The sequence below is a fragment of the Corvus hawaiiensis genome, chromosome 3 (genome assembly GCF_020740725.1).
Source record: "Corvus hawaiiensis isolate bCorHaw1 chromosome 3, bCorHaw1.pri.cur, whole genome shotgun sequence".
Taxonomy (NCBI): Eukaryota; Metazoa; Chordata; class Aves; order Passeriformes; family Corvidae; genus Corvus; species Corvus hawaiiensis.
Genome location: NC_063215.1, coordinates 50,830,050 through 50,843,880, shown reverse-complemented (window position 1 = coordinate 50,843,880; position 13,831 = coordinate 50,830,050). Strand labels below are relative to the sequence as shown.

Sequence of the window (13,831 nt, the reverse complement as noted above, 5' to 3'; positions counted from 1 at the left end):
GTACTGAATTACAGTTTTGGCAGAAATCGCCTTACTCCAAAGCAAAACTGAATGGCTGTATAAAGCAGATTGTCCAATAAAAAAAAATAGTTATTTAGAAAGAGATTGGTCATAGGAAACAAAACAAAAATATTAATAATCCACGCTCACGATGTTCTTGTTTCATAAATGAAAAGAGGGTAAATTTAGATTGTTTATAAGAAAGAATTCTTTTACAATAAGAGTGGTGAAACACTGCTAAAGATTGCCCAGAGAAGCTGTGGATACCCCATCCCTGGAACTGTTCAAGACCAGGTTGTGTGGGGCTTTGAGCAACCTGATGTAGTGGAAGATGTCCCTGTGCATGGCTGGCGGGTTGGACTAGATGATCCTTGAAGGTCCCTTCCAACCCAAAACATTCTATGAGTCTGTGACTTATGTATCATTTCCTGTTTTTTCTTCCTCTGTGACTGGTTGTTTCTTCCACAAGGCTCTGCTCATGAGAGCCCAAGTGCAAACCTGATGAAGCACAGCACCTGAACTCATGTTTTTTGTCTGGATAGCAAGCATGACCAGAAAGCAGATTGTTTGGCTTCCAGCATCCAAGGCTGGAATTCAGCATGACAGACACTTTTCTGGCAGCAGAAGGAAAACCAATTATTTAACCTTGAGTCCTATTCAGTCCTTTTCCTTCTGTATTTCCAATGTCATCAGTAACCAGTACACCTGAAAGTAAGCAGATGAAGTGATCCAGAGTGTTAAGAAGCCACTACCACTCTATAAATTCTTAAAATGGATTTTCAAAATTTCATGGAATCTTTTTGAAAAAAAAATTACTCTATTCAACTTGAAAACCACAAGAATACAGGTTGATGAAAAGTGGTTTTGAAACGATTTTTCTACTCACATTCTCACGTGACTAATATTTTAAAGAAAAGTATAATTGTAAAATCAAGATTGTAAAATTAAGATGCCCAGTTGTGGTGAAGGAGAGCAGTCATCTTTTTAGGATGGATAAGCAAGGATCTGAGCAAGCCAATTCATTTTCCATAACAGATTAATGCCTGGTATCGCGTAGCAGCAGGTCTGGGAAGATATTTGTCAGGGGAGGGTTTGAACTTAAGGCTTAGAGGTAAATGCTCCACATTCCAGATGCAGCTTTCTGAACCAGCCTTTCACTGGCTGCTCTCTGGTTTTGAGACTCTAAGACCTCTTTCCACTCCCAACACTTAGCATGTCCAGGTGTTGGCTGTGTTTTGGTTTTCAAGCTGTCTCCCCCTGGCTTTTGTAGGATTTGGTTTTGTGTAGCATAAACTCACCTTGAGCGAGGAATAAAAACCAACCCTATCATTTAGACAAACAGGAGGTGAAGTTTTCCACTAAATGGTAGCAATAGTGCTGTACAGGGTGGGCTGGAATCCCTGCTCCCACAGGAAATTCATACCATTTTTGCCTTTGATGGGAAAACCTATTCCTATTTGTTTTGGTCTGGAGGTAGAAGTCTAAATTAACCCTCCCTGTGCTGGATGGTTTGCCTTGACCTTCCCCTAAATTTGAGGTAGCTTGAGTTGAAGGAGGTTTAAATAAGTTGAGAACTTCAGGTTCATTTCTGGTTTTACACTTCCTTTTTTAAAAATTTTTTTTCTGTGACAGAATTTCCTTCTTGTCTGCTTTCTTAGAAAGTATTCCTGACTTCTTCACTGAGAGTGGATGCTAATGGCAAATATGTCTTTTTTTTTCAGTGTTCTATCTGCTCCCAATCTCAAAAATATCCATCTTTGAAAAACTAAAATGTTTCACAGTGATTTTTCCTGACTTTAATTTGATCTTCAATTTGTTTTTCCTTCCCTCAGCAGCTGGTGATAATCTTTGTACCACATAGAAAGTTTTCAGGCCAAACTTGCTTCTCAGATGTTTATTGGTAAGTGTTGAGATGAATTATTCTATTATCATTACTGTTTGAATTTAATTTTTTTTTCCAGATGTGATTTAATGACAAGATGCTGGTCCCAAGAACCTCACAACAGACCTACTTTCTCTTATATTCATGACAAACTGCAAGAGATAAGACACTCTCCACTGTCCTTCATCCACTGCCTTGAAGACAAAGAGGCATCAACTGGAGTCATCAATGAAGCTTTTGAAGGTGAGTCTAGGCCAGCACCTGCTATTCTTGTGGCCTCTTCCCTGTAAGCAAAGTGCTTTTCATTACATTTGTCACTGCCTCACATTCTCTGGCTGCTAAATGGAAACAGCAAAGATTTACCTCTGTTGTACTGAACTTGTAAAGATTTGTTATGTGTCTGCTAGGTACAATGCATTAGATAAAGGATGTGTAAGTTTACCAAGCAAAAAGGCCCTAATGAGGTAATTAAGCCTGACTCTCAGAGACATCCAACTTGCCTCTAAACTCTTGGTACTTCACAACCCTGTTACACTAAAATAGATGCCTAAATTCCTTGCAGAGCCATGTGGAAGTCTGTTCCAATTTCAAAGACATCTATGCCCTCTCCATGAGCTAAACATGGCCATTGGGCATTTCTTATAGGAGTACTGATTCAGCACTGACCCCTGAAAGTGAGGCATAATTTAGGCACTCTACTAAGGTAGCCTTTATCCAAGCCCAAACCCTGATAGATTCAGGTCTTGCTTATGCTCTGCACACTGTGAATGAATAAACTAAGTGATATTAGGGAAGACATACTTAAGATACGGGACACAACAAAGCTCAGTTGACATGATTAAAGCTGTGAAGACAGGAATTTAAAAAAGGTAATACTAGATTTGAAGTCGTCTGTGCAACTGTGGTGTAAATCATCTAAATATGGAAATGAACATCCTGACTGAGCCAGAACAGCAATCTATTCACACCCTGCAGTAATTCCTGACTAACTAAATATTGAGAAAAAGTGAACAATATTAGTACACAATGTGATCTGAATTCTACAAAAAGAAATATTTTTTCGGTTGAAATATTTCACTTTTGTTTCACAGTTTTATTTTTTCAATTAATCTGTTTGCATGCTATGGTTTCATAATGAAAAATATTGAATGGTAAGAGAACTACTTTCCATTCTAGAAAAACCAAACCTGAATGTTTCTAAAATATCTAAAGGCTTAGTTTTGGTGGGGATTTTTTGTGGGGTTTTTTTTTTTCCCCTTCAAAAATTGTTGGTGAACTAGGAACTCACCCTGATTAACAAACAGTTTTGATACTTCAGTACTTCATGTTTTCCTAAAAACTTCCTAATCCATTCCAGGAATGACACAGTACTCAATTACACACCTACATAGACATTTTTCTTCAGGATACTACCTATGTTCAATTCACTGGCATTGTCCAATGGTCACTTGATAGTAGTCTATTTGATATTTTGCAAATCTTTATTCATTGTGAAGCTTTACAAATGTCAGTTTATTTCTTTATGTCAAATCCAGTCTGTTCATTACATGTTTACATGTCATTATAAGACTAAAAACTTTACAAAGACATGATGGGACCTGCATTGATAATCTTAATTTCATGCTTTCTTAACAGCTGACTTTTCACCCTTATGCTATAATGAAAAGCTATTTGCATACAGTGTAATTCCTTAGTTTCTTTAAGGGTATTTTAGCTCTCAATAATGACATTCAGGAAAGAGATACTTAGTCTGGCACAAATGTAAGCCTGGCATTGGCTCAGGAAAGGAGTACAGCCAATTAATTAGGCACTATGCCCAAGCTAATAGGCCTTACATTTTGGATGGACTTTGTCTCACCTACATGCAGCTGTCTCCAAGCTAGGACTCTCATCTAGGATACTCTTCTAGGTAGCTCTGTAGTCAGAAGCAGAAACAGACACCTCCAGAAAGTGACAACTCCTGGTTTTTAGGCATGTTTCATAGCAGGAAAGGAGTCACCTCTTGCTTTACTCTTCACTGATGATGGCTGGCATCTAGGTGGTTTTCCATATTTAATTTGGTTCACATAGAATCACAGGGTGGGTGAGATTGGAAGAGGCCACTGCAAGTCACCCAGTCCAACATCCCTGCTCAAGCAGGGTGCCCCCCAAACACGTTACTCAGTATAGTGTCCAAAATACAACATCTCAGCTATAGGATCTCAGATGTTTAATTTTCAGATGACTACAGGAACACAACATCCACTTGACACAGGTCTCTACTGATTCAGCTGCTTGCACCTACTCCTGAACTAGTTTGGTTTCCTAGCTTAGACATCTCTTCTTTGTGTCCCTAACTCCAGAGGCAATAGAGACATGAAAACTAATGGAGTTAAGAAGCCAATACATCAATATCTGTCAAATCTTTATCAGGGCTGAAATTTCTAGAGAAGTTTGCCCTTCTGCTGCTTGGAGTTGGGAAAAGAGGCTGGAATATAGGTTACTGTGTTTGTGGTGGAGCAGGCCTGGCACTGATGTAACATGAAAGAATTTTAGTTTCAGTGCAAGTGTCTGCTTAGTATGTGTCAGATAAGCCTGGTCTTTCTCCAGCTGCTAACTTGCTCAATCTAAGCAAATATTTGCTTTCACTGGGATGATAAATGCATATTCTTAATGTAAGAAACAAAATTTTGCCAAAATTTCAGGTTCTGCCACACAGCAGAGGTCACAGAGAAAAAGCCATTGTTTTGTTTGTTTGCCAGGAACAAAAGTTGCTTTATTGGAAATTACCAAGTTGAAAAGGAAAACATGGATTGAAGCTTCCATGAAAAGTGGCAGTTTGAAGGATAAAAATTTGAAAAAAATCCATTTACTGCAGAAAATGTGGTAGTATAATGGACTTTAAGGGTGGTCTTAAAAATAGCAGTACTCTATAACGTACATTTTAGTCAGAGAATGTGTTGATGGCAGTCACTTTTAAAATCAGATTCCATTAAACCTGTTTATAATAACTTAGTAAAATCTGGCCTACTGTGGTAAGCAGGGCAATTCAGTGTAGGCACAGCTTTGGCCCTCAGAGCTTCTGCTTGGCACACTCTCTTCCTGAGCCTTGTACCCTTCCCCACCAGCTGCCATGTTCCCTCTTCTGGCTTCCCCCCATTCTTCCCTTTCCATAGGTTCTGCCCAGCTGGTGTTGCCACAGACCAATTGCTGGATCTGCATTGGGAGGAGAAGACAAAGCAACTATTTTCATGTTTCCATTCAATGTTTTCATGCTTCAATTCTCAAAAGTCCTTAACTTCTCCCCAGGTTCATTTCATGATTCTCATATAGGAGATACCCATTGGGAAACAGGGTAGCTTGAATTTTATTCATCTACATTTCATCCTTCCATTTAAATGTACTTAAAAGACTAAACACTTTATTAGCTCTTTACATGTCTCTTTAATACACATACTTATTTTCCTGTATGTTTATAGCTCACCTGTAGGTTATCTCCCTCTTTCCCCAAGCACAGCCTTAAAAAGCCCATTAAAATGTTATGCTGTATATTTGACTGAAGGCCTAGAGTCCTCATGATGTCTTAATGTTGCTGGATTATCTGATCAGGGACACATGCATGTCAGGTTTCTGTAGCTCTCCAGCCTTGAATTAATTTGACAATTTTTCTGCCTGCCATGTAATTCTCATGCAGTGGAATTCAGTGAAATGTGGGCTCCAGAAGTGAGATTGATTTAAGCAAGAAAAGGCCATTCAGGTTCTAGTTGTGTTTCCAGACTAAAATATGTGCTCCACTACGACCCTGTCGAAAACAGTTTGGGGCATGGAATATGTCTCAGTCTGTAATTTGTAACACATTGTATAATAAGTTAGTGATTTTTAAAATGTGTATTCATTTCTAGCTGAGACTAAGTGAAGTATTTCTTGTGTTCGTAGTAGTAGTAGAAAGATGACAGCCAAAACAAATAATCCAAAAGACTGTTCCATGATGGATTGTCCTGGACAACATTTTCCAAAAATGCTACACGGTCATTGGCCTTTGTGTGTAATGAAACTCCAGTCATGAGCCTCCTGCCAAGAAATTCTTGCTCTCACCAGGTGACCTAGTTCCAAAAGAAAGAGACAAATGTCAAGCAAAGTGAAATGACATGCCTCAAAATAACTAAGATACTTAGCCTTTCAGGGAATCATACATCTTCCAAACTCTGTTAAGTCTTACCTACCTATGGGTAGCCACACTTTTAGCAGGTCCATACATGCTGTTGGTGACTTTCATAGGTGGGAGAGCTGAAAAACTTTAGATTTTCTCAATAATCTTAATGCTAGTGCAGTATGACACAGAGATGGCAAGTGTGGGTAAACCAATACAGACAGTCTGTTAGGGGACAGCATGCTAACAGGGTAGCATGGGGATGGCAAAAGGGGCACATGCTGTGTTATTGCAAGTTACCCTTCTAAAGCAGGCATCAAGTGTCAATAAACATGCCTGAGCAATACCAGCACCTCCTGGCACTGCTGCGTTGGAAGGGAGGGAAGCAAACTCAGGACCAGGGTCTACCAGTTTAGTGTTTTTTCCTTCTTGGTCTTACAGGCTTTCCCAAGACATTGTTTGTGGGCTTAAAGTAGCAGTAACAATATTTATTTGAGTGAGGGCAGCACTACCCAGCTGGAGGACTGAGACATCAGTGGGTTTTGAATTCAATGGAAATTTACTGAGCACAGGCCCTGTCACTGGGGTTCTCATTCATTGCTGAAAGGTAGTCTGTTCTTCTCTCTGATCCGAGAAGTGCAGCATGCTAGAAGGACGTCCCTGCATTGCTGCAAAAATAACTGGACCATCTATTTTCAGACATCAGTTTTTACATTTGCACATATAAGACAGCACTATAGCTTTTCAGGTCCCATGAGTGCCCCTTTACAGATGGAAACACCTGTTTGATTTGGCAAACGCCTTTCCTGACATCAGACAACTGGGCATTAAGCAGCTGGAGCAACTTCTTGCCTTTATGACCCAGAAGGACTATTCTTATCAGGGCTGTTCCTCACAATGCCTTTTGGACCCATATGGAAAAGAACTCTAATTGCTCAGAAAAAGAGGCTCCTCTGGCAAGAGGAGATGCCAGGCAGTTGGAGAAAATCCAGGATAAAAGACTAAAGACTGAAAGGAAACACATTTGGTCTAAAACCTATGATTTTTAAATCCCTAAACTGGAGATACTGCTTGAAAAATGTGGGAAGATACAAGAGTTAGAATTTTGTAATATTTCTTTTTTTCATTTTTCTTTCCAAAGCCAGTGTATTTATTTTCTTAGCAGTTCAAGTACTTGCTAAAACTGTCACTTGTATTTTTTTAAAATCTCTGTGCAAAATTTTGCACAGAGAGGACTTGATATTAAAAGCTAGAATCAGCGACTTCATCATTAATTATGTTTGCATTCTCTACTGGCTGAGCACCTGTTTTCTGTTCCCTGTGTAAGAGTCATCAGTTTATTTTCCTAAACCCAACTGCCTTTTAAAAACTATTCCACACCCCTCTCTGAACGTAATCACTTAGACAAACGGAAGCTTCTCTAAAGAAGATGTGTTGATAAGAGACATTTTTAGAACATTGTATCTAGTCTCCTTTGTATTTTTCTGAAATTCAGTAATCCCCTTCCCCACTTAGCTTAGTGAGTGGCTGACCCAAAGCCAGCAGAGGTCAGAGGAAAGGCTTCTTCCAAAAAAGAGTGAGTGGTTACAACACTGCAAGCAAAGGGGAACTTGGTGGTGTAGCAATTTCTTATTTGTACTCCAGACAAATGGTGTTTGATTCCAGAGAATTCACATGAGCCTTAAGACTCTGCAAGTGAACTCATGCCAATACTTTGCTGTGGACCACGGGAAAAAATCAGATGGTATAAGACTGTAAGAGCTGACATTTGTGTAGACAGATGTGGACAGATATAGGCAACTAAAACATAAAAACTGCATTTACACTGGGTGTCTAGGCTGTTTGACAGTCACCAGAGACTCGTAGGCATATTCAGGGGATGTTAATGTGTAAAGGCAAGGATGTGGATTAAGCATCTCCACAAAGCTATTCATTCCTCCTTTCTCTGTTGACTGTAAAGACAGCCTAGGCAAGGAGCTTAAATTGGACATGTAAGACCTTGGTGGTTAAAACTGGGTAAAATTAATCCTGTTTTGTAACCTGGAGAAAGGGAGTGCTTTCCTATTTACATAGCCTTACTGCATTACAGCAAATATGGAACTGTTGATTTTTTTTTTTTTTGTACATTTATATTATAAATTTTAATAAACAAGGAAGAAGTAGTTTATATCTGTAATTACGAGGACAGCTTCTTGCACATAGAGATTTCAGTCCACGGTTCTCTAAAAAATATATTAAAATAAAAAGAAAGGTAATTCTTCAGGCAGATTAGTGCAGGGGAAATGTAGGGTGAACAAAATTCTCACTTTTAGCGCCTTTAGTGTCTGACAGAATAGCAAAGCTCAGTGAGTCACCCTCAAACCATGCAAGATCATATGGCTCATTAGGCAGGAAACACAGATATATCTCCACTGATACATAATACAGAGTGGACTTTTTAAATGGATATATATTTGTTCTATTTATATTCTTACTGGCTATGTGCAGAAACAGAAACACAGCACCTCCAGCTCCAGGTGGCCATCAGATATCAGGAAAATACTCTCTACACAGGAACTATCACGTGGAGCTAACCAACGTGGCTGAGGTAAAAAAGTCAAGGTTCAGTAGCCACCTTTTTCACCCTTAGCAAAGACATGTCATCAAGTGTTTCTCTCGAATGTGTTTGCTGTGGGGTATATCTTTCCTCCATGCCCGTAAGTCAGCCAGTCTCTTGTTTACTGCCACATACATTGTGTAGCAGTGAGAAAGGACAGAGTACGTATGTGAAAAACAGGAGGGTATTACTGAGAAAAAGCAAATGTGGCTGGACTTCTAAATATCTTACCATACTGAAGGTGCTAAGCATCATATGAGATTATGTCACCCAGAATTAGTAACGTCTCAGGCTGGCTACTTAGCTGGTGTAAATTGGTGGCACCCCACTGGTTTCAATGGAACTTCATTAATTTATGCTAGCTGAGGATCTGGCCCTGAAATAGCTGTAATATAAGATCAGCATCTCTAGATCAGTTTATTCAGTCTCAATCAATCAGCTTTTCTACTGACATTCTTTTTCTTCTTAAATGTTGTCACCTTCTTGAATTTAAACGCCAAAAACCCCTCATCTGCTTATCAAGACATCACAAAAATTTGCACCTTTCCAGGGAGGACTTCAGAACATGTTGCAAGCCCCCAGAGTTTACGAAGCAGGCAAGGAAAGGCACTCTGTGATCGTGAGGCAGGATCCATGGCCCGGCTCGGCACTGTGGCTGCCCTGCGGCAGGAAGCAGCCGACTGAGATGCTGGGATTGGGAAGGGGGAAGCACAGATTTTATCAGGTCGGGGCTGCTCTTCTCAGAGGAGGCTAAGCAAGCAAACCCTATTCCTCATTAGTATGAGTCAGGCGATCATTGTTTCTTGTGTCAATTACTGTGGGGCCCTCTAGAGTAAACTTCTCCCTATCCCCGGAGAGAGGTGTAATTAATTTACCTGCGGTTTGGCTCAGATGTGCTTTACATACAAGCTCTGAGCACAAGCTTTAAGCACAGCTCTACTAGGAAAAGTGTCCAGCAAGGTCAAAGCCACATGAATTTAGGACCTGAGACGTGTGTCTGTGCAAGTACAATGCTGAGCTTTGAACTTGCTATTTTAACTATTGGAAGCAGTCTACCTGGGACAGCACAGAGCCCAGTGGGAACCTGCTTCTCAGTGGGGTACTCCTCTAGGTGTGTACAAAGCTCTGGACTGACAGAGCTAGCCTGCCTCGTGCCCTGAGACAGACTGTTTAAAGCAAATGTGGGTAACTCTACACTATGCAGCAGCTCACAGTGTAGACAACCCCTCACAATTTAAGCCTTTAGAGTTGACTCTCCAGCACGACTTCAGATTTCATGAAGGTGTTTCTTGGACGTCTCCTCTTGAGGTGTTTTGTTGACTCAGCCCGGCTTTGCTTGTGAAATCTGAGGGGATCACATCACATGGTTTATCCTGCATTTACTCACGTATAACCCAGCATGACTGTACATCAATCAACTAATTTTAGCGATGTTAAAACTGAAAAGAAAATAATGATATCTCATAAATATACTGACCTGCCTCTCCAATCTGGTTGCTGTCTTCCTTCATTTTCTTAACATTTTTTGGGAGGGCCTTCCAAAGATTATTCATAATTCTCTGAATTGACTTATGGCTTCTCAGAGTGCTGGTCGTGCTTCTAGTCTTCACATTTCTGGGGGAATTTCACAACATATCATGGATTTTTCTCTTCAGTTTCTCATTTTTAGTATTTTCTGTCTCCATCCATTCTTCTGCTCCAACTAAATGAGCAAAAATTATTTGCTTGCTTTGCTGACTTACATAACAGTCAAGCATTGTGCTACACAGCTTGAAATCTTTGTGTCGCTTCTTTGCCTCGTACAGCAGAATGGTGCTAAACTTTCATCAGTGCTGAACACTGCACTAAGAGATGACTCAACAGTGAAGGAAAGGGCACTTACAGTCAAAAATGTCACTGTGAAAGTGGCCATGTATCTTACACGTCATGTCATAGGAGAAAGGTCATCTATATTATATTCTTCCTCCATCACTGGATATGATAAGAATATTCTGCAAAAATAGTATTTCTTCCTTATTGCATTCCCAAAGCTCAAAAAGTAAAACCAAGGCAAGGTGTTTGATTTTTTAGCTTTTTTTTTCTGTAATGAGAAACACAGTGGCGCATAAGCTGAAAAAGGATTATAAAATTTTATATGTTCTGTAGTTCTTCAGACCTGTTGGGGAAAGAATTAGTAATGTATCTATATATCTGGTAAAAATATCTCAGTGACCTCATACTCACATTTGTGTAAACATCACCTCATCAGTTCCAGATACTTATACAGGAAACAAATCTGAATGCTCCTCTAGTGTTCTATACTTAGGCAGGTCAGCCGGCATATGTCTGGTCTGTAAATACCCAGTTTTACTTGGGTCCTTATTTTAAGGTTTCCCTCTTAAGAGTTTGCTGCAAACATCCCCTCAGCATTTGCCTGTGTGCCTTTTCAAAAGCAACTTGCCCCTGAAGGTTGCCATTAAATTAAACAAAAAAACAACTACAAAGAAGAGCTGAATTGGTTGGTAAAGGCTTAGTTGGACCTGAATTACTAAATATGACCATAATAGCCCTGAACTGACATAGTGAGTACCAAATGATTTTTCATTGCTGTCAGTCACTGTGGTATGTGACCACAGTTTGCTCTGTGTCCCAAATCCCATCTTGCTAACAGGTTTCTAAAATCAAAATTTTCTTTCAGACTTTTCCTGATAAAATTTCCTAATGGACTCTAGCATGTGGAATAAATTTCTGGCTTTATAGCTTGGGGAGATGTGTGATTATAGTGACATAACAAATTATGTGTTGCCTGGTGGAACGGCACAGTGCTTGTGATTCCTTTGAACAGATAACCCTGACTGTCACATGCTTAATTTTTCAGTTATGAAGTAAAATAAGGAGGGAGTGTAATAAAAGAAGGTATACATTACAAAAACAAACGCAAAAAATAGTAGCAGTTATAACTTGAGCGTTTAGTTAACAATTTTTATATTTTTAAAAATATATATCCCCTGCAATAGATTTCAAGAAACTATGTATACATGTATGCATCAAATTAGGGAAAAATAGAAGTTTTTAAAAAAGTGAAAAACAGAATGAATTGCCAAATTTAAGTTTCTAGAAGGACAGAATACTAGAGAGACAGAAGTCTAGACTAGGCCTCTAGAGAGAGAGTATATAATGGTTTCGTAGATAGAAATGTGCCAATGTTACAGGACTCTTTAGCAGTATTATTAGCAGGATTACTGCAAAGGTTCAGAGTAAAATCACTTTAGCTTTACTCCTCTTTACAAGGAAAAGAAGCAAGTCATGTATTCATGACTGTATTGCTGCTTCTGGAGATATGACGGATAAGCAACCTTCCCCAAGTGATTTGCTTAAAGTTTTGGTCCATGCAGACAATAGCAGAAAATAAATTTGAATCATCAGTCATTCTTACAAGGTCACTAGACCAACTTTCTCCAACAGTTGTCTGATTTTGTTTGCTTTCTAATACTACATGTATATTACTGGGCTGTTGTATTTTCTTTTTTTAAATTTATTTTAGTTTTTAATTTTTTTCCCCTTTTCTTTTTCCTTTTTTTTCTTCTAATGCAGATAATGATATTCCATGTGCAGATTCAGACAGTGTTCTTTCAGCCACACTAATGGAAACAAGGAATCAAGAGGGCTTAAATTATTTGGTAGTAGTCAAAGAAGGCAACCAAGATGAAGAATGCATCAATTCTGCCGAAATTAGTTAAGTCTGGTTACCACCGTTTAAAAGAGACAGTGAAAGAGGAGAAAAAACTCTTCAAAGAAGACATAAGTCAAGGAAAATATTCTGCTCATCATCATACTTACAGAGGTATCTTAAAAAAAAAACCCAACTCTTTAATAAAACTACCAGAAAACACAATAAGGTTCTGAATGGTGTGTGTCAGGATAAGACAGTGATTACATATCCTTTGATTTTCTACATGTTATGGTTTGGGTGCACCACAGGAGATAGTTTAAAGTAAAAAAACATGTATCAGACAGTCAGGGATTTTACTGTGGTATTGATTAAACTTATGCAATCACATATGCCTCAGGCACAAGGCAGTCCTTCTAAAAAGGGATTGCTGGTATGCTGCTTCAAAGGACAGACCAGCTTGTTCATGAATAAAACCAAACAGCTGAAGTCTAGCTTCACTGTGCACAAACAAGGTTTTACAAATTGAAAAAACAACATCAATACCAGACTCCTAATCAGAAAGCAATTGAAAAAGGGTGACCAGGTTCTCCACTGCTGCGGGCGGTCTGTTTCCCTATTTAATTTAAACAAATGTTTGCAATCACCTTGCATATTAAGTTGCACAGCAATTGATCTGTGAGTCTGGACAGTCCTGTTTTCTTACATTTCTTCTCCTTTACTTTTTGAATGTTCATCATCCTCGTTTATTTTTTATCAGACTGGGTGTATGGAGGAACTCTTCCTTGGTGTGTTTACAGATCAACTCGAAGTATATAATAAAATTTTATACAAATAATTATTGACTAAAAGACAGCAATAAGCTTTTTCTAGCCTTTCATAATGAGCAGTAGTTTGCAAATTATACAGAGTTATTCACTGACATCTTTCAGGAAGCTAGAAACATTCTGTAATTTTATGCAAATATTTGATAATGAGGCACACTGGAGAGTAGTAAAGGCTCTATCTGATGTCAGAACATATACATTTACAAGAAGCAACTCCACTGCAGTCAAGCTTCAAAAGTTTCTTAAATGGAGATTCAATACAGATGAACAAGAAATTTGGAGTCTGAACATTTTACTGAAATGAAATAGAAATTGAGATGTTTTGAATTAGGATTCTTCAAAGTCCCTGAAAAAGCCCATTCAATCATTATATAAATATTTTTCTCCATCTACAGATCAGTGTAAAAGACAGATTTGCTAATAAAAACAATTGCAGTAGTTCACTGTGCTTACCAGACTCTGAGCAACAGATAAACAAATAAATATTGTATTATGTTTCCTTCCTCTTCGAGTGCTGCTTGATTGATTGTACAGCCATTCCTTCCATTTCAGTAATTTAAAAATTAGTAATGTTTGCTAACCTATGTCATGTGCTGGCCAGAAACCAGGAGGATCCCAGTTCTGTAGGCACCACGCCTGAATGTGTTCTGTGTGCATAGTTCCATTTAAGTCAAAGAAGCTTGCTCAGTCAGCAAGCCACAGACAAAGGTTTTGAACAACCACAGGACTCCATATGAGTCTTTTTCTT

General features: G+C 38.8%; 1 protein-coding gene across 1 annotated transcript in view; it reads left to right on the top strand.

Annotated features, from left to right (window-relative positions):
• ROS1 (ROS proto-oncogene 1, receptor tyrosine kinase) overlaps positions 1–13,532 on the top strand; it is a 72,143-nt gene extending 58,611 nt beyond the window's left edge. The window contains exons 43-44 of the mRNA XM_048295969.1: positions 1,962–2,125; positions 12,181–13,532. Of these exons, the coding sequence (XP_048151926.1) occupies positions 1,962–2,125; positions 12,181–12,326 (310 nt within the window). The 3' untranslated portion in view covers positions 12,327–13,532. The remainder of the gene's footprint in view (positions 1–1,961; positions 2,126–12,180) is intronic.
• The last annotated feature ends 299 nt before the right edge of the window (positions 13,533–13,831 follow it).